At 49.5% G+C, this 19367-nt stretch overlaps 2 protein-coding genes across 2 annotated transcripts; one reads left to right on the forward strand and one right to left on the reverse strand.

Annotated features, from left to right (window-relative positions):
* Positions 1 to 2209: 2209 nt before the first annotated feature.
* LOC144153204 (uncharacterized) lies at positions 2210 to 5723 on the reverse strand. Its single transcript, XM_077684858.1, has 2 exons — positions 5539 to 5723; positions 2210 to 3983 (listed from the first exon to the last, which is right to left on the reverse strand). The coding sequence occupies exons 1-2, from the start codon at positions 5721 to 5723 to the stop codon at positions 2210 to 2212; spliced, it is 1959 nt and encodes a 652-aa protein (XP_077540984.1).
* Positions 5724 to 8804: 3081 nt separating this feature from the next.
* Positions 8805 to 13240, forward strand: LOC144153849 (sulfotransferase 2A2-like). Its single transcript, XM_077685577.1, has 2 exons — positions 8805 to 9007; positions 11958 to 13240. The coding sequence occupies exons 1-2, from the start codon at positions 8986 to 8988 to the stop codon at positions 12920 to 12922; spliced, it is 987 nt and encodes a 328-aa protein (XP_077541703.1). The 5' UTR covers positions 8805 to 8985; the 3' UTR covers positions 12923 to 13240.
* The last annotated feature ends 6127 nt before the right edge of the window (positions 13241 to 19367 follow it).

A 19367-nucleotide genomic window follows, 5' to 3' on the forward strand; every position in this document is an offset into this window, starting at 1 on the left:
CGTCACTTTTAGGTGACCAAAAATTTATCGGGCATTTGATCTTCAGAATCAATAATAGAACGAAGTGGTGGGGGGAGGGGGGGGGGAGGGGGTGGGCAAGGCCGGATGCGAGGTTTTATTATCTACATTTTGAGTGTCCGCCACTTGTCGATTCTCCGCAACCAAAATTAGCACATTACCTGTTCAAAACATTCTTATGAACAGAATGACACCCGCCACGTTTTGCTATGGCGTTATGGTTTTTCTGCAGACCATTATTACCTATTATTGCTGGTAGAATTCCGCTAGAAATTCCACTCGAAGGTTGGCTTTGCGCCCAAGCAGCTGTGTGTGTCCACCTAAACAGCATTCGTGCTGACGTTCACCCGCTCACGCAGGACGTTTTCGAAAACGCGAACAACTCATCGGCACCGAACTTGAGGGAAACCTCCCCCTGCTGCTCATTCAGGGCGCTACACTGCTTCAGACTCTAACCTGGCCCGGCCTTTGACATGGCAGGGCTTCTTCGCTACAAGTTATTACTGCAAATTTTCTTGACTTTATCTCTTTGTGCCATCAGCTTCCAAAAAGAAATCAAGATTACGTACGAAGAAGTGGGCATCCTCTTACGACAGGCTCAATTGATCATCTCGGAAGACAACAGCACCATTGAAAACAACAGCTCTTCAGAGTCGCCTTCACCTACGTCCCTGCGTCGCTTCAAGCGAGATGACGAAGAACACGAAGCAGGTGAAGCTGGTGGAGTCGAGGTCCACCATAGCGACGCAGAAGACCACCATGGCAACACGGAAATCCACCATGGTGACGCCGACGTCGACCACATGGACACCGGCCACGTGGAAATCGACCACGGTCACACCGAAGACGGAGGCACTACCTACGAAATAGACTTTGGCGAGACGGGCGTCCCAGGAACGGTGATTGAGTATGACGGCGATATCGGATCTGGAGGTGGCGGCGGCGGCCATACGGGCATCGGAGGCGGCAGCATACGGTACCTGACCCCGACTGGTGGTGGCGGTGGACGTGTTCGTATGGGACGCATTTTGCACCGAGGTGGTGGCCTACAGCCAGCATACGGATTGATGGGAACTGGACTAGGAAGTGGCTTGGTGACCGGGATGGGAACTGGTCTGGGGGGTGGACGGATGATGTACGGAATGCAGCCAGCGCTGGCAACGACCGGGCTAGCACTTCAGGGACCGGCGATGGGTCTCTCTGGAGCCCAATTCGGTCTAGGAGGGTCGAGACTCGGTTTGGGTGGGAGAAGGATCGGTGTGTTGGGTGCCGGTGGCGGGAGCGGGCTGGGAATAGGTTTGCAGCCAGGTTTTGGGGCTGGCATGTTACAACGCGGAATGTCCTCACTAGGCTCTGGGTTTGTCGGATCGCCTGCCGGCGCGTACCTCGGCGGCATGAGGGGAGGATCGGGTGTTTACGGTGGCGGGTTACGGTATGCACCCATGTATCAGGGCGGGTACAGGCTCGGTGGAGGCCAGCTAGGATCTATGGGCCTTATGAATGGTCAGGGAGGTGGTTTTAGAGGCGCACAGTTAGCAATGCCGAGCATCGGAGGCCTACGAAACGGAATGAGCTTGAGTAACCTAGGTGGTATTGGTGGTGTTCGAAGAATAGGTGGTGGTGGTCTAGGTTTAGGAAGTGGTATGGCGGGCTCCCTCGGCAATCTTGGAGGTGGCATCGGATACAGAGGCGTCGGGGGCGGTCTAGGGTTAGGAAGTGGTATGCCGGGCTCCCTCGGCAGTCTTGGTGGTGGCACCGGATACAGAGGCGTCAGACTCGGATCTAATGGAGGTGGGGGCGGACTTTCGCTGGGTGGAATGCGAGCTGGCCACCTTGGAAGTGGCATCAATGTGGGAGGTGGTCTGGGAAGAGGTTCATTAGGTAGCAGTAGATTGAGGGGAGGAGCAATTGGCTTAGGAGGGGGTAGACAGGGCTCCGGCAGTTCGTTTGGGTTGGCTGGGAACGGTGGTGGTATGGGCGGGAGTCTAGGATCTGCCGGTATGGGAAGTGCTCTTGAGGGAGGTTCTCGTGGTGGATCGATGGGTTTGGGGAGTGGCTCCATGGGAGCGGGTGGTGGTGGTCTCGGTGTGGGAGTAAGGGGAGGATCAGGGGGGCTTGGGGGTGGTCTGCGTGCGGGCACGATGCGCGGTCTGTCCGGTAGTGGCATCGGTGGGATGCACGGGGGTGGAGGTCATGGCTCTGGCGGTGGGGGATTGGGAATGAAAGGTGGCTCGCTTAGAATGGGTGGTGGTGGGAATTCTGGTGGACTAGGGATCGGTTTGAACGGTGATTCTGGGGCGGGACATGGAGGTGGGCTGAACGGTGGTTCATTGGGAGAGGGTGGTGGGGGTTTTGGTGTAGGTGCAAGGGGAGGCTCAGGGGGGCATGGGGGTGGTCTTGGTGGGGGCACAATGCGTGGTATGTCTGGTAGTGGCTCTCTAGGGTCCGGTAGTGGACTCAGCATTGGTGGGATGCACGGGGGTGGAGGCCACAGCGCTGGTGGCGGGGGTTTGGGAATAAAAGGTGGCTCGCTCAGAATGGGTGGTGGTGGTAATTCTGGTGGGTTAGGGATTGGTTTGAAAGGTGGTTCTGGCGCGGGGCATGGGGGTGGGCTGAGCGGGGGTTCATTGGGATTGAGTAGCAGTGGTGGAACCGGGAGGCTAGGTGGCTCCGGGGCGGGGTTGGGAGGAGGGCTTAAAGGTGGTTCTTTGGGACTTAGTGGCTCTGGCGGTAGTGGCGGATTGGGGACGGGTCTTAAAGGCGGTTCCGGCATGGGCCTGGGGGGTGGGCGAGGTGGCTCCATAGGTTTGGGTGGCAGTGGCGGGACGGGTGGGTTGGGAAAAGGAGGTTCCGGGATGCGACTCGGAGGAGGGCTTAAAGGTGGTTCCTTAGGTTTGAGTGGTGGCAGTGGAGGTTCGGGAATAGGCCTTAAAAGTGGCTCTGGGGCCGGACTTGGTGGGGGCCTGAAAGGTGGCTCCCTGGGACTGGGTGGCAGCGGTGGTTCTGGAGGGCTAGGTGTGGGCTTGAAGGGGGGTTCAGGTACAAGTCTAGGGGGTGGGCGAGGTGGCTCCTTAGGATTGGGTGGCAGTGGCGGTACACGCGGATTGGGGTTGGGTTTAAAAGGAGGATCCGGGGCAGGACTGGGAAGTGGGCTCAAACGCGGTTCATTAGGACTGAGTGGCAGTGGCGGTACAGGTGGATTGGGATTGGGCTTAAAAGGAGGATCCGGGGCAGGACTGGGAGGTGGGCTCAAAAGCGGTTCATTAGGACTGAGTGGCAAGGGCGGTACAGGTGGATTGGGATTGGGCGTAAAAGGAGGGTCCGGGGCAGGACTGGGAGGTGGGCTAAAAGGCGGTTCATTAGGATTGAGTGGCAGTGGCGGTACAGGGGGATTGGGCTTAAAAGGAGGATCCGGGGCAGGACTGGGAGGTGGGCTTAAAGGCGGTTCATTAGGGCTAAGTGGCAGTGGTGGTACGGGAGGATTGGGAGTGGGATTGAAAGGAGGTTCCGGGGCGGGCCTGAAAGGTGGCTCTGGGGCTGGGCTTGGTGCGGGCCTAAAAGGTGGCTCTTTAGGGCTGGGTGGCAGCGCTGGTTCCGGAGGGCTAGGTGTGGGTTTGAAGGGGGGTTCTGGGGGAGGCTTGGGTGGTGGGTTAAAAGGCGGCAGTTTAGGATTGAGTGGATCCGCCGATTCCGGTGGCTTAAAAACGGGTCTGAAAGGTGGCTCCGGGGCCGGGCTTGGTGGGGGTCTAAAAGGGGGTTCTCTAGGGTTGGGTGGCAGCGCTGGTTCCAGTGGGCTAGGCGGAGGCTTAAAAGGCGGCTCTGGCGTTGGAACGGCGGGTGGTCTCAAAGGTGGCTCCTTGGGAATGAGTGGAAGGGCTGGTTCTGTGGGGCTAGGGGCGGAAGTAAAAGATGGTGCCGGAATAGGGATTAAGGGTGGCTCCGGATAGTGGCTTTTAGCTTGTGCACTGGAGGGAGGCAGCCCGAATATCGGTATTGGTAGTTGAATGGTGGTTCATGTGGAAGCCTTGGCGTGAAAAGCGGCGGACTTGGAATCACCTTGAGCATTTGAGCTGCCAAGAAATTGGGGAGTGCTTTTGGAAGCGATTGAGCATGAATTGCCTTCTAGAAAGATCCAGGGGTTGTGGTAAGGCAAAGAAGCTCCGATTGCCAGCGGTGGCCCAGAGTCCCATACCATAAGATATGTGGACGTAGACTTTTTGTTTTTGTGATTCTGATTTACAGGTAAAAAGTGAAGCTTCCTTGCTTTGTTTAATGTTAGATTATCGTGTGTGCATGTTCATCGCGTTTTAAATGCTAAAGTTGTGCGGTAATGTTGACAAAGGAAGCCTTTTTCATTGTTTCGTGTCTATTGGTTATGGAATGCGAACGAATCATCAATAAAGCGTCCCCGATGCCACGTGTTGCTTCCGGGGTGGTCTTCAAAACCGTTCATTTCGTAATACATCAGCTTCCATTTAAATTTTCTCTTTAGAAGTCACTTACGTTTCTTAGATACGAATAGTACAAGGTCTGTGGTAAAAGGCCGGGCGGTTTTCCTGATGGTTTTGTAACTATTACGTATTTTTTCACACAATCAAGTGCGATGTGCTTCGCAAGTGGACTTCCAGTAGCACGCGGAGAAAAAAGAAGAGGAAACGGTGTCAGGCAACATGGGGTAATTAGCGACGAGATTTTCGCCCAACATGCCCAACATGGCATATGTAGATAGCGAGTAGCGCTAAAACTTCTCTACGTGAACACGAACTCTAAGGAGTTTTCAGGTGTGTGGGTGTTGTAAGTGAACATTCGGACATAGTCTTGAATGGTATGCCGGCAATTGATCGTTCCGAGCAACACCTTTTAGGACAAAAGCCTCATGTTCCCCATGAGACAAAAATGCCCCGTTTTACGTGGTTCATTGGTTAAACATTTCCGCGTGCCGCCATCCGAGTTAAAAATTAAAGGCAAAATGAGCGGGTGCTACCGCAGCTCCATAGCGCGCCAGAAGAAGCCGTCAGTCTGCTTGGTGTGCGTAGTAGCTGTCTTGTGATGGAAAGTGGGGCGCCGTCGGGTGTGCCGCCACTCTTGGGAGGGACTAAACCTACAATGCAGCGTCGAAAGCTAAACACCATGGAACGTTGCGCTACTACAAAAGTGTCGTGTAATTTTATATCATGAATGCAAACACGGCGTATATACTGTAGACAAGTCTTTCACAAGTATCGGGTTATTGCCTTCCCACTATGGCCAGCCACTTAAGCAGATTGAAGTGCCCCGAGGAATTTTAAAGCTATTCGCAGCAAAGTATCCAAAGTCACGAAGCTTTGAGTCCTTCAATAACTATAGGAACAGGCGCTGGATGTCCCGCCTAGTAATTCAATGACCGTTCGGGAATATAGCGTCTTTTAAAGTGTGATGCGTGGAAGCTCTCCGTCGAGAAGCTCCTCAAATAAAGTCGACCTCTCGACCGGATGGACTGAGCAGTCTATGTCTGACATTACCCAGTGCACCACACGTTACCGAGGGACGTTCCCGCTGCTGGCCAGAGGTGTCGGGTCGACGTGCCGGTAGCGGTCATGCACATTGACCCGTTTTCGCTCAACAGATTCATTGTTCTGGAGCCACCACCGTCTCTGGGCAGCAATCTCTGTGACCATGTGGTCAGGCTCTCTGTACTCAAGCCTCGAGGCGAGCGGCCTCCTCATCGGGCGTGCGAACGACCAGTGGCCGACCCATCCCTGCGACTGAGCCGGCACAGAAATAAGACGGTCTATTATATCCTACCGCATGCGAGTAACAAACGCACAGCCTTATATCGTGGGTGGAGCCATAACCAGCGAGTGACGTGAGCAGTGTGATTGCGAGCTCAACACTCTTAACAAAAGGTGTTGAGAATGCTCAACACCCAAAAAAAGGGTGTTGAGCCTCACACCCTTTTTTTAAGGTGATGGCATGCGCAGTGGCAAAGTAAATCGGCGGTGCGTGCAGCATTCAACACAATCAATACGCACAAGTTACAGTTGGAACACAAACGAATTGAGCAAGAAAACCAACGGGATGCAAACGGTACAGGGAGTGCATGCTTACTTAGCAATGCATGTGCTGTTCTTGCTTTTATATCGAGCAGAGGAAAGCCCTCCGATAGAGTCGGTGGGCTTGTGGCGAAAAACAGATATTTTAGCGCTAATTTTGGGATTATGTGTTTTAATCTGAGTATACATAAATCAGCATGCGGATTTGCAAGAACTTTTTAATCGCGAGGTAGTTATTACGCTCAATAAGTAACAGAATTTTATTAAATTCCAAACAAATATTCTCCGCCATCCCAACACCTTTCAAAAAGGGTGTTCAATATTTCAACACCCTTTTTCCCAAAAGGGTTCAAGCTACAAATTAGGGTGTTGGAAACTAAGAAAAGGGTGTAAAGAAAAAAGGGTGTAAGAAAAGACAGCCAACTAAGAAAAAAGGTGAAGAGACCTCACTTTGGAGGCATTTTGTACCTGTTTACGCGGGTGAACTGGACATTTTCTACAAGCGGGGGGTGTTTTGTACCTCACGATGTCTAAAGCAATATGAATTGGCATAATTTATTACCAGTGAGGCTCTTCAAGCTTAAACTAGTTTTGGTGGCGTTAGCAAAAAATACCAAGAAAAAGAACTGCGGCTTCTGTAAAGGGTGCACCACCGAAGATAGGGTATTATAACAGTGAAGTCGGTTTTCGAGCTTGTTAGTGTGAGCAAAAGGGGCGTATGCTTATGCGCACCTCTTACTATACCATTTCAAAATGTACTAGTCTCGTTTGGATTCCAGAAGGTAAAAAAATTGGCGCAGCTTGCAATACTGGTGCAAGGCTGGAGAAACAGCATAGCTGGGGGCCGACCTAGCTTGTTTTTTCCTTGGATCCCCTGGCAGCGGGTGGGGAAGGGAGACACACTGGAACAGCCTTGTAAAATCCGGTTAAACTTCGCCTCACCCCTCAGCGGTCATCCTAGCTTAGCAAGAACAATGCAAAGCTTAGCCAACATAACAAAACTCAGAACACCGGAACAAACTAGGTCGACCCCCAGCTCCGCTGTTTTTTTTTTTTTTGCAAGTGAACCCCTATTTCACATCGTTTCAACAACCTACAGAAAGCCAGGCGCGTTACAGTCGGTAGTCACCCTTTCGGTAGTCACCTATAGTCTTTTTTTAATTTTGAAGGTCCAAGTTGGTATTTCACGTGCCAAAGCTTAACTTGGGGCATGAGGTGCACCGCATTAGAAACGGAGCAATTATTTTTTTTTTCGCGTTTGAATATTTTTTGCGAGTAGAGGAGTATATGAGGGGATGTCTTCTTCTTTACAGTGCTATTATGCATCCAAGCATGGCCTTACTCAATGAACAGCTGAACACCTTTTCCACACCCTTTGAACACCCTAAGAAAAATAAATGGTGTTCAAGTTGACCAACACCTTTTTTCACGCAAAAAGGGTGTAGAACTAGAAAAAGGGTGTTGAGATTCAAGAAAAAGGGTGTAAAGGCCTCCCAACACCCTTTTTCCACTTATGCTACACCCTTTTTGGCTAAAAGGGTGTAAAAAAGTTTAGTGTGAAGCCACGATTGCGGCGAATGCTGTAGTTTTTTTTTTTTTTTGGCCAATCTTGGCCAATCTCCCTAAGTGGGTATGCTTAGCTTGACAAACGTGCCCCGGCAACGCTGGGCAGTCGTACAAACACTGGGCGTGGCACGTACTATTACGAGCAATATGAAAGGGAGCACAGGAACGCGGGGCAAAGAGCCTCGAAACTGACTCGGAGCGATACGCGGATGGCGGTGTGAAAAACAAAGCGGGAAAGGAGGGCGCTCTTCCACTAACTGTTGGCACTCCCACCGCGCTAGAATTTCTACAAAGCAGCACCTTACGTCATTTCGCCGATAATATGGTATAGTCCGACAGCCGATAAGACGGACGGCAGGAATGGGAACAGTTGTTAGAATAGCATCTCACTTTCCACTTTTCCACTTTGTTTCCGACAGCGGCCGCTGCGTATCATTCATAGCTGGGTCTGAGGGTGTTTTTTACGGGTTCCTGTGTTCCCTTTCATATTGATCATAATCGTACACACAAGCGCTTGGCATTTTCTTGGGTTTTTATTTAAACACCCGGCGCTCGCCTCCAGGCACGTGCTCGCGTGCGCTCGGAATTTTTCAGTATTTTTAACTCCAGACGCGAAAGTTGAGCGATGTGCTAAACATCTCCGCTGTTAAAAAACAAGGACGGGGGTTGGATACCCGGCCGTGGCGTCCGCTTTTCTGATGGAGGCGAAAAGCAAAAACGCCCGTGTGTACTAGATTTCGGCGCACGTTATAAATCGCCAGGTGGTAAACTTGATCCGGAGCCCTCCACTATGGCGCCCCTCATCGCCTGCGTTGCGTCGGCGCGTTAACAATCAATCAATCAATGTAAAAAAACATTCACGTGTTCGAAGGTAGCAACAGTTGAGTGTAGGAAACCTAGTTTCTTGTTGTCGTTGATAAGATTACGTCGCCAAGCGTTGGGATGGTTCGTTTTTCTAGGGGTACTTCGGGTTCTCACTGCCATATGATATGATCAACTCTTTGCTGGAAGGTACTTAACTTGTAGGTGGCATAGTATAGGATATTTGACGTCCGTCCTCACTTGCACTTCACGAACAATGCCACAAAGATCAGCGAACAAAGATAAGCCTCTGGAATGCGCCGCGTGCCTCTTGACATGCATCTGTTTTTCGCTGTGGCCCGCTATCTTGTGGAGTGCCCATTATCAGGAATAGCACATCATGCCGTTGCTGATTGGCAGCAACCAGCCATAAGCATTGCATCACCACCCTGATCAGTGACAAATGCGTTAGCGCTGCTATAGGTGCGAGAAAAGTACGTAGCAATCTTAGCTCTACCAGTTTGATCTCCCACCGACGGCCTCTGCGGTTATCGTGGTCACCCGTGCCATGGATGAGGACGAAACAACAGGTATGCATTGGAATAGGTTTTCTAAGTTTTTTGATGTCGCACCTGTTTACTTGTTCTTTTTATTACTTGCTCAAATGAAGACGTGTTAAAGTGAGGATTTAGCGCAACGTTACTAACCGAATGCAGATGGTCCGCATTTTTTTAACTTATGAGTACATGCGATCACTACAATAGATGGCACAGGGAGCGCAATACGGAAATCACCACAAATACCTGTTGCTAATTGACTAAAGTTCTTCGGATTCTTGCTGTATTATTTGGAATAAGAAAAATTAAACACGGCTGAATCGGTTTTATGTTTATTTTGCTACACTGGCCTGTGGGGGGGGGGGGGTGTACAATCTACCCCAAGAGGAGCAATATAAGTAATCGGAGAAATATATATAATTTTACGCCTCAGTAGAAAGCGCTGCAGAGCTAACTTTGGCACGTGGTGTATCGTAATGCAGGTTCTTCCTTCGTACCAGCCTAGTTGTAAATATTTCGTTTTTTTTTATTTCTACGGGGTTTATTTTGTAACTTCTATTTTTTTTTACGAACACGGCTGCTGCGAAACCTGTATATTAGTCATGTGGGCCCTCTTAGTGCTTTTGTTTGCTATATTCTTCCTAGGCCAAGCCTTTTCTAAGTATTTTCAAACGAAGTCTGATCCGTCCCTTCTATGTGCGATTGAGAACCTTACATCTTGCGGCTGCTTTTTGGAAGGACTGCAGAAAACATTTGTACATTTCGTTCCAGCTTGGTTGGTTGTGAATGTAGCTTTGCTAGGCACTACTCCAACCGAATGTGAGGGGGTAATGGGATCATGCAAGACCATGTGTTCTTTTAAGTACCGGTATTGCTGAATCAAATCGGTGTTTGTCAAAATTGCAAACTAGGCATTACATGATGGCATCATGTCACAGTGATGTTATAACACCACAGTTTACCATGAGCAATCAAACGTTCGGAGTTTTTTTGAAGGAACATTTGCGCCAATTTCCCCCGCCATAAGCTGCGTTCGAAGGGGCGTGTCTGCTTCACCAGTCCGCGCCACAATTTCGTGACGTTTTCTGTGCCTACACACTGTCAAATTTTCAGGACATCATTTAGCAGATTGCGAGTACGCGTTTCATGTCTAAAAAGTTGCTGAAGAAGAACAAACGGTTGATAGTGCCATGGTGATGGGCTATGACGTGCGCACCAACCCTGAGATGGCAGCGTACCATATGGCGATATTGCTGTGGAGTGCAAGGTTGCTATACAAAAGGTTTCTCTAATTCCCGGCTATAAGAAAAAGCGCAGCTTCTGGATTTATGAGCTGGCTGAACTTACTACTGACAATGAAACCCGCAGTGCGCAAAATTCTCGCCTGCAGACTCACGAGTGGGTCGTTACAGTTGAGATTACCCAGTATGAGAGAAGTACAAAGCAAAAAAAAAAGCTGAACTTTTGACCGTGTGTTCGAAGTACAGTTTTCCGGGGTTTATCGCAGCTATTCAGTTTTACGGAGGTTCTGGAGCGTTATGCAAAGTATTTTTGCCTGTGATTATTAATGTTGAGAGGCTGCTTGGTGTGGAAATTGTACGTTTTTGAGATGGTGGTTTGAGCAGGGTCAAAGGCGTCATTTTGTGGGAAGTAACTTTTGGCGGCAGAACAGTGCGGAAGCTGCCCGGTTGGGTCATGGTTTTAAGACGTTGAAACAGAGCAGGTAAGGCTCAACAGGAGGGAGCAGACAAAGCGCTAACGAAAAGATTTTATTATTTCAAATTGTAATTAATGAGGAGCGTTGCAAGCAAAAAAAAACATAATCAAAGCTCTTAGGTCGAGTTTCTCCCGCTACCGCGCAGGAAGGCAAATTGCACAAAATTACGCAAACAAGCTGCAGTATTAATGTGTTATCGATATTATACTGGCACTTGAAACAGGCCCAGTATGTTATAGTCAGGTGTACTACGTATTGACAGGAATCGATGGCGTGTTCTTTTCACGTAAAAGTTGTGCAGATGGTTTGGATGGTTTTTTTTTTTAACTATATTCCACTGCTGTAAGGACCGCTGCTGTCTCAATGTACTTAATCTAACCCCTTGTGGTTCCTTAGGGCAAGTATTGTACCTTTTGTATACTCCAATGCCTGGAGTAGCCAGCTCCTGTTTGGGTTGGAGCGAAACTCTCCAATAAATCATTATTTCTCTCTCTCTCGCTAGACTATACTGGGTGCACACTACGATAAAAGGATTACAAGATGTTTGCAGCTTTGGATCGCTTGCTCGCGTCGTTGCCAGTGTTATCGATAACTATTTCAGCGTTTCTTCTATGCAGCATGACATTGCCATTTATTCGGTTGTGACTAAAGAATGTGATGCCATAAACAGTACCCTGAAGCAGGGGTTTTTGGTTTTTCGCTTCAATGTAGCTTCCACACGTATGGTCGAGCGGTGGCCCGCTTTTTGTGGAGTTTAAAGAGTTTGACGTTCATATCAAAAAAAGAAACAGATCATTTTATTAACGTCATATCTAACGTATTATTCAGGGAAAAACCAGTGAAAACACGCTACACAAGAGGAGAGGCAAGATAAGGACAGTCACTGGACTTGCAACGAAATTTAATTGAAAGAACACTGTTTTTTTTTCTGAACATTATGAACCAACATACCGAGACTTCCACTTCATATCCTACGTAATCTATAATGCAAGGTAGATGGGATTGTTAGCGCGAATTGAAAATTTACGAAACGTATGTCAACATTGAGGCTATTAGTCGTGATGTCACAATGCGTCACGGTGTCACAATTGTGTGACGTTACTGTTGTAAATTACGCATTCGCAGCAAAGTGCATTAGGGCACGAAGAAATGACAACAGGTAAAGGACTGTTGCGAGTTCCCTGCCTGCTGCACGAGTATTGTCCTCTTCCTGCTGTCCGATTTTTCTGACGAAAATAAAAACTACTGATGTTGACGTTTTTGCAGGCAATGAAACGACTGAAAGCAGGAAGCCAACTTTCATGGTCGTCAGAGGCACGCCGTTTGCAGACTACTTCCTTCGTGACTGCGTTGAATCATCCATGGACTACTGTCATCGCGAGGGTGACGTGTTCATCGTCACCTACGTGAAGTGCGGCACCACGTGGATGCAGCACATCGTCTACCTCATCCAGAACGACGGTGTTCCTCCAGCGAGCGCCGTAGAGTTCTACACAGCTTCACCTTTCATCGAAGCTTATGGGTCTGACTGCACTCGTTGGATGAAGAGACCCGGGGCTATTAAAACGCACATGCCGCTGCATTTGACGCGGTACAGCCCGGATGGCCGGTACATCGTCGTTATCAGGAACCCGTTGGACGTGATAGTATCCATGCATCACTTTTGGTTCATGATCAGCGCCTATGACTACAAGGAGAACTTCGATTACTCCTTCGAAAACTTCATGAAAGGGCACTTCGAAAGTGGCGACTACTTCAAGTTCTACCGAGATTGGTACAAACTGAGCGGGGAAGCAAATGTATTGTTCATTGTCTACGAAGACATGAAGAATGACCCTAAGGCAGCCGTGTTGAGAGTCGCGAGGTTTCTTGGAGCCGATTACGAGGCACGTCTGTTGGCCGACGGTGGCAAGATTCTCGACGCTGTTTTAAAGTACAGTAGCGTGGAGGAGATGGCCAACTACACGAACAGAATGATCCACGACTTCTACGAAGCCGAGTTTCCGTTCCACGGGAAGGAGTACAGAGGCTGGAAACACCTGCACGAAGTCGTTCACAAAGGCGCCGGGGCGTCGGCGGACAAGATTAACTACGTGCGAAAGGGAACGGTGGGCGACTGGAAAAACTATTTTTCTTCCGAACAGGTGAAGAGACTGAGCGAAAGGTTCCGAGAAGAAACGCGTGGAAGTGGTATAGCCGACCTCTGGCCAGACTTGGGATTGCAAGGTTGACTGGAACTGCACTTGCCCGTATATTCCTCACGTTTTCGGGAATGCTTACGCCCCAGACGCAGCACTTCAGGAATGAACAAGAGAACAACAATACACACAACTAAAATGATTGACTGCAGTCTTTGTATGCAATTCCATATGTTTATATTATATCATGAAATTGCGATTCTAAATGGAAGCTAAGGTCACATTTGAACGTGCAAGATCACAGTGATAACGCGGTTAACCAACAATGAGATAAAACTGAAATATTCACAAACGCATGCCTTTCTTTTTACCATTATCAGAATAAAATTCTTTGTCTTCAAAATTGTGAGTATGCACGGTGCCCGCCAATAGACATAAAAACGGTGCAACAACCGTGAAGAAAATCTTGAAAAATTTCTGTTTCGCTTAAAATTATGCCTGGAGTTCTTCATACGTTTGGTCCAAGCGACCATGCACGAGACCTCACAGGCAGTAGTGTGCTTTGTTGCGACCGAGTGGGGGCACCCGATCCGAGCTCCGTGGCCTCCGACATACGAGTGGTAGCGTGTATGATGCGAACGGCCAGCCGCTGTTGCAGCCGTGAAGAAGTCCAGAAGCCGTAGGCTAACGTAACTGTTTGCTTCATAGCGAGAGGTGAGCCGAAGCCAAAGAACAATGCCCCGACGGGCGAGGTTACAATACAGGACTCGAGCAGAGCAACAGCATCGATTCGCTGCTCAAACAGGAATGGTTTACAACGCTTACGGGGGTCTATTTATACCCAAAAGCGGTAACGGTCAAACGCAACAAGCGGCAACACGCCACGAACGTCACAGACACACACAACGCTCTTTCCAGTGTTCGTTAGTTGTCGGTAGCCTCCGCGCACGATGAGTCCGAGAGAGGGGAGAGAGGAGGACTCCGTTGCGATCGACGGGACCACTGTGTCCTTGAAGAGCGTGGAGACGAGCCTCGCAGGTAGCCGCCGAAGTTTTGAAATGCGCCCAAAGCGAAGCGTCTGACGCGGCTTGTCGCAACTTGTCACAGACATGGTGGCGCGTGTTTTCAAAGGCGCACAGTGGCTTCGCCGCACAGCCGAGGAGTGATGCGGGGAAGTACTGCGGCGCTGGCCGATTCGTAACAGCTTTTACAGCTATTTTGATTAGATTTGATTGAAGCAAGGCTTTAAAGCGACATCCTAATTTTATGACTGGGGCGCAGGCGACACAAGGAGAGGGCGTCTGCTACCGTGTCTTCAGTCTCTGTTTTCATCGCCGGCATCATCGACGCATGCGGGGACTAGCCCATAATTAAAAAAAACACTTAGCAGATTAGAAGGTCAGCGGGTCTAAAAGAGGCCCCACCGCTTCCGCTTCTGAGGTGTGAATCCTAGCCATTCCGAGTCTATGGATCATTTTTGTCTTGGTATATTTGGACGATATACAAAAGATATAGTATCTCGAAACTACGATACTTTGAAGGGAGAGCATATGGTGCAAAAAGTAAACCACAAGTTTCCATCAGTTCCCAAGCCTTCAGATTTTTGCTGTTTTCTATAATCACGGCTTAACAAAGCCTGTCACACCTTTGTAGGTTTTTTCAATGTGTAGTCAAACGTGCCATATCACCGGTGTTTAAACTGCGAGCCTGTGCTCTTTAAAACGGCCGTCCATGAATCTTCCATTTCGGCCAAAGAAGGGTTTGCATGTGAGAAGGGATTTGTATTCGGCCAATTACACAAAAGGCTTAGCATTCCTTTTTTTGTGACACTTTAGCGATTTTAAGAAGAGTAACCTGTTGATGGGGGTAATTTTTTTGGCTGGTGTAAGATACTCAACAGTGCCCGTGGACTGGGTTTCATGGCATCAAGTCTACGTGTCAAGGGAATTAGGATGCACGTGACGCGCAGCTCAAGAGATACTTTAGTGTAGTCCTCAACTGGCTGATTGCGTTTGTATTTCGTTTTGGGGACAAAGCTGTTGCTACTATGATTTTTGTAAAGCAATAAAGAGCTGCAAAAGTCGTTGCAAATAGTGGGCCATGTGCGAAGGAAATCACATCCCAGTGACGATGTTTTCACAGCAGCGCCTTCCCAACTGTATTACGTAGTCAGGGCTCTTCTTTTCCTCATATATCTCTGACAAGGAGTAAAGCGTACTCCGAAGTCTGGCAATGCGCAATGAAACCACGTAGCAAAGATGAGCATTTACTGGAGTGCCATCCCGACTATATTAAGTATTCAGGGCTCTTGTATACCTCCTATCTCAAGTGAGAAGCCAAAACCACACCCCAGGCAGAGCTTTTCGCTCGTGAAGCGTACGCCGAAGGCCAGCATGCGGAAATGAAATCGCTTTCACGTGACGAGTTTCTATCGCAGTGCCTTTCCTTTAATAATTAACGGAACTAAACAAATGCAGTGCTCAACGACAACAGTGGGTGGATTAAGCTTACTATGTGTTTATCTGTTGTTATTTGTTTCTGTTGTGTTTCACGTATGGAAGAGTTTCCAAATTATAAGCGCAGTTGTAAGTCAGCGCTGGGAATATCCCTAGTATTCTTCTCTTGAGTGTTTTAACGGCGGAGCTGTTGTAGCTGGCCGTAATGTGTGGGGTGTAACGTGAAACGAGATAAAAATATCAAGAACAAGCCAAGGACTCGTGAGTTCGTGCCTCGAGGCGACCGCCCAGGTTCCCCGCCTCGCGCAGTGGCCTTAGCAAAACACACACAAAAAGAAAAAAAGCTGGCGATAACCCCTAGGAGCGCCTCGCGTTGCCTAGCAGCCAACAATAGATAGCGCAACACCTGCTCCACGGAACGTCGACGCGACTCCAGGAACGACGCGCGTGCGTCGCGCACGTACTCGCTGCCGCTGCGCCCCAGCTGTCGCCAAGCGCTACCGTGAATGTAATGCTTGGCATGAGGAACACGAAGACATCGATGCATATGACGACGACTACTACTAGCGCAGTGCAAAGCGACGACGGAGCATGTAAATAAACAATTTCAAACTTGTACAAATGTGTGCTGGTGTGTCCCTTAGTGCTCACGTAGAAAGAAAGAAACGACAGCGGTGAGTGAGAAACTCGGCCCCACTCTCATTTTATTCCACGCCCCAAGGGAGCTTGCAGCGACTATCCGGAACTTTAAGGGCCAGTTCCACCGAAAAGACCGATTCCTGATGTAGAGGCAGGCCCAGACAGCCTGGGGGGCTACGGAGGTGGACTCTTGAAATTAGACCGAAATTCGGCGAAAAGTTCCTCTTAAAATTCGAGGAGGCTGCGACCCTCTTGCACGGGGAACGTGCGCCTGTCTGCCGAGGCGAAGGTTCCTGGCCACAGAGAATCAGGTCCTCGCGAGTGGTTCATGGTGGTCCGGTTCCAAACTGGCACTCGGGGAAGCAGTAGTCCCTGCTGAAAGCGCGGTACAGATATTTTCGGGAAAACGAGGAAAGGGGGAATTACTACACCGAGCGGTGAAACTCTCCTTGCTGAGTTACCGGTTGGTAGGGGCGGACCGATCTCCTTTGCTTAGTCCCATGGCAGTCTGAAGACTCCTGTCTGATACTTGTGGGCGAGGATTTGGCGAAGGGAGGCCATAAAGCTGGTCACGCAGGCTGAAGAGCGGTCCGGATTATGTAACCGAGTTCCAGAACAAACTACCCGTACCCGGAGACTGCGAAAGGCATGTAGCAGCTCAGTAAAACTCTATCGCAGAATTGTTAATACCGCTTGTCGGGCCCTGCCGGAGGCACGGGCAGTGTTCAGGAGGAGCTAGTCCTGCCACCTTCTGTTAGGTTTTCTCTGTCTCCGACAGTGGGAGAGCACAGCGAGCAGCACCTGTGGGTGAGAATGACAGGCCTACAATGATAGGCAGGCAGGGGTGGTAAAGGTGGATGTTTGAAGTTGGTGTCATACTACTGCGTAGCGGTGGTATTTTCGGGCGGTCGGGCGGTGGGAACCGAGCTCTGGACCATCGGTAGTGATGGAGTACCGTTCGGTAGCCTCGGTAGCTCAATTGCCTCGGGAGAGCACAGCGGTTTGAGATAGGTGGCGAGGCAGTGGAAATGATAAGCGAATATATCTTCTTAGGCCAAGTAATTACCCCGGATCCCAACCATGAGGCAGAGCATTCTCAGATAATGATGACAGCCTACCATTGTTCCTGAAGAGAAAAGTGCATGACAGCTGCATCTTACCGGTACTCACCTACGGGGCAGAAACGTGGAGGCTCACTAAGAGGGTTCAACTTAAATGGAGAACGACTCAGCGAGCAATGGAACGGAAGATGAGAGGTGTAGAGAGAGACGAGAACGGACCGCGTCAGGCAACAAACGCGTGTTACAGACATATTAGCAGAAATTAAGAAGAAATGGGCGTGGGCAGAGGATGTAATACGAAGGCAAGATATCCGTTGGTCATTAAGGGTAACGAGTGGATCCCGTGTGCAGGGGGTGGCCGAAAGCTGGGTGGGAAGATGAGATGAAGCAGTTTGCGGGTATAAATTGGTCGCAGATAACCCAGGACCGGTATAATTGGAGTTACTGTGGGAGAGGCCGTTGCCCTGCAGTGGACGGAGACAGGCTGATGATGATGATGATGACCGATCGGTAGGTCGAGGGGCAGTCCCTATGGGGGAACCGTTGAGGAGATTCTGCAGCGTCACTCGGCTCTCAGATCAGATCTCGAACAACCTCGTATGCCGATTCATTTCCTGCGAGTTCGAAGTGGCCCGGTGCCCAAACGATGTATATTTTTTGCATCGGGAATTGGCGTACCTGAAGGAGTAGGCGTAATGTTCGAGGGGCAACTCGCCCGTTGGAGTAATGGTATTGGACAATTTGAAGCCGCGTATTACAGTATTAATCATAGGACTGGAAATAATGGAAAGAGCGATAGGCATTTCTTCGCCTACGGTTGAAGATTGAGTAAGGAAGCAGAAGGGGGCTAGTGTTTGGCGGGATGGATCAACTACGCGACCACCGTTATGTCCTCGCCTCCTGGGTATTCAGCAACGTCCACATAGGCAGCTTGTGGGTTGTAGGAGTGTTGCTTGTGCAAAGCCTGTGCTCTCGCTGTGCATCTTTCCTCGTTATGAATCAGGAACATGTGTTTAGGGAGGGGGTGGATCCAACAAAATTAACATAAAACAAGGGTGGGTGGTATCTCAGTTCAGAAATCTGCGCTAACATGCCGCGTGTCGTTATACTCTGTTGCTGATTTTATGCACCAATAGAGTACAACGGCAAGCAGCATGTTAGTGCTTGTTGTTTCGCATTTACCTTCGCATATGTCGATGTTTCGCATGTTGTTATGCCATGGGCTCGGCCTAATAACGTTACCCGTCCCAGTTACACCGACTTAGAAGTTAGCGTAATAGTTAAACGAAAGCGTGGTAAAAGGCCACGGAAATTCCGGGAAGTGCCTACTAATTCGTAAGCATTCGTGAGCGACTACTCGGCCTCACCAGCATTACGTTTCCGGCGTGCAATTGTAGCATTGGGGCATTGTAACGACGTGGCGTTCGACTGGGCGAAGATTTGGGGGGGAAGTGACCCAGATCTGGCGGGTGTACGCAATGTGAGGAGGTAAGAAATGGGGGTGTAGGAAAGGGGGATAATCATCTGGCGTCAGGGCAAGTCCAGTAGGTATGTTTCAGCTTCCGGCAGTTTTATTTACCTGATTTCTCATAACCCTCTAAATATAAAAACAGCCTGCCCTTTTTTGCTAACGTGGTGCTGTTTTCAGTTCAGGGAAGTGAAACAAACCCCTGGGAACTTTTTACCTTCAACTGGGACCCAGCGCATGAAGCTTCTGCGAAATTCCCATAAGCGTGCTTTCATAACATCAAGCAGATTTGCAGACTGGCTGCATGATCGTCACTCCCCAAGCAGGGGAACGCGTGTCCCATGCCCGTTATTGAGAAGTGCATTTTGTATCACAGCCAAGACCGAGCGTCATGCTCCCTTGAGAGAGAGAAAGATAAAACAGAGAGAGTAACACTTGATTGTTGAGACAGCGGGTTAGGTAGGGTGGGGGTGGTGGTCTGAGCCATTGAAATGAACAGGAAGCGGGCAGTACGCCATCACACATCGCATAACCTACATCGCCGTATAGATACACACCGATCGAGTGCTTTTGTGCAGACTTCGCAATAGCACCTGAGATCAGAGAAAAGGGAGTTTTTGCGTGCGGCCATGAATGCAGATGATAAATATAAAAGCCTCGGGCACTGCTGGCATAACTTCTCACTGCAGCAAAAATGCCGTAACATAACCACTCTGATGGAGGCGAAAAGCAAATACGCCCGTGTGTACGAGATTTCGGCACGCGTTAAAGATCCCCAGGTGGTCAAAATTAATCCGGAGCCCTCCACTACGGCGCGCCTCATTGCCTGCGTTGCGTCGGCGGCTTAAGCGCTACGATCAATCAAACAACACAAGCACCCAACAGGTACCTAAACTGCGGAAACCCCACTGACC

Source organism: Haemaphysalis longicornis, unplaced genomic scaffold (genome assembly GCF_048455015.1).
Source record: "Haemaphysalis longicornis isolate Haplotype H1 unplaced genomic scaffold, Haemaphysalis longicornis Haplotype H1 scaffold_9, whole genome shotgun sequence".
NCBI lineage: Eukaryota > Metazoa > Arthropoda > Arachnida > Ixodida > Ixodidae > Haemaphysalis > Haemaphysalis longicornis.

Excerpts from the sequence above, each read along its gene's own strand:
- LOC144153204 (XM_077684858.1), bottom strand. The coding sequence starts at position 5,723 with ATGAGGAGGCCGCTCGCCTCGAGGCTTGAGTACAGAGAGCCTGACCAC. Across the intron at positions 3,984-5,538 it reads AGCAGCGGGAACGTCCCTCG|TGCACAAGCTAAAAGCCACT; the intron begins GTAACGTGTGGT and ends GCCTCCCTCCAG.
- LOC144153849 (XM_077685577.1), top strand. The coding sequence starts at position 8,986 with ATGGATGAGGACGAAACAACAG. Across the intron at positions 9,008-11,957 it reads GGATGAGGACGAAACAACAG|GCAATGAAACGACTGAAAGC; the intron begins GTATGCATTGGA and ends ACGTTTTTGCAG.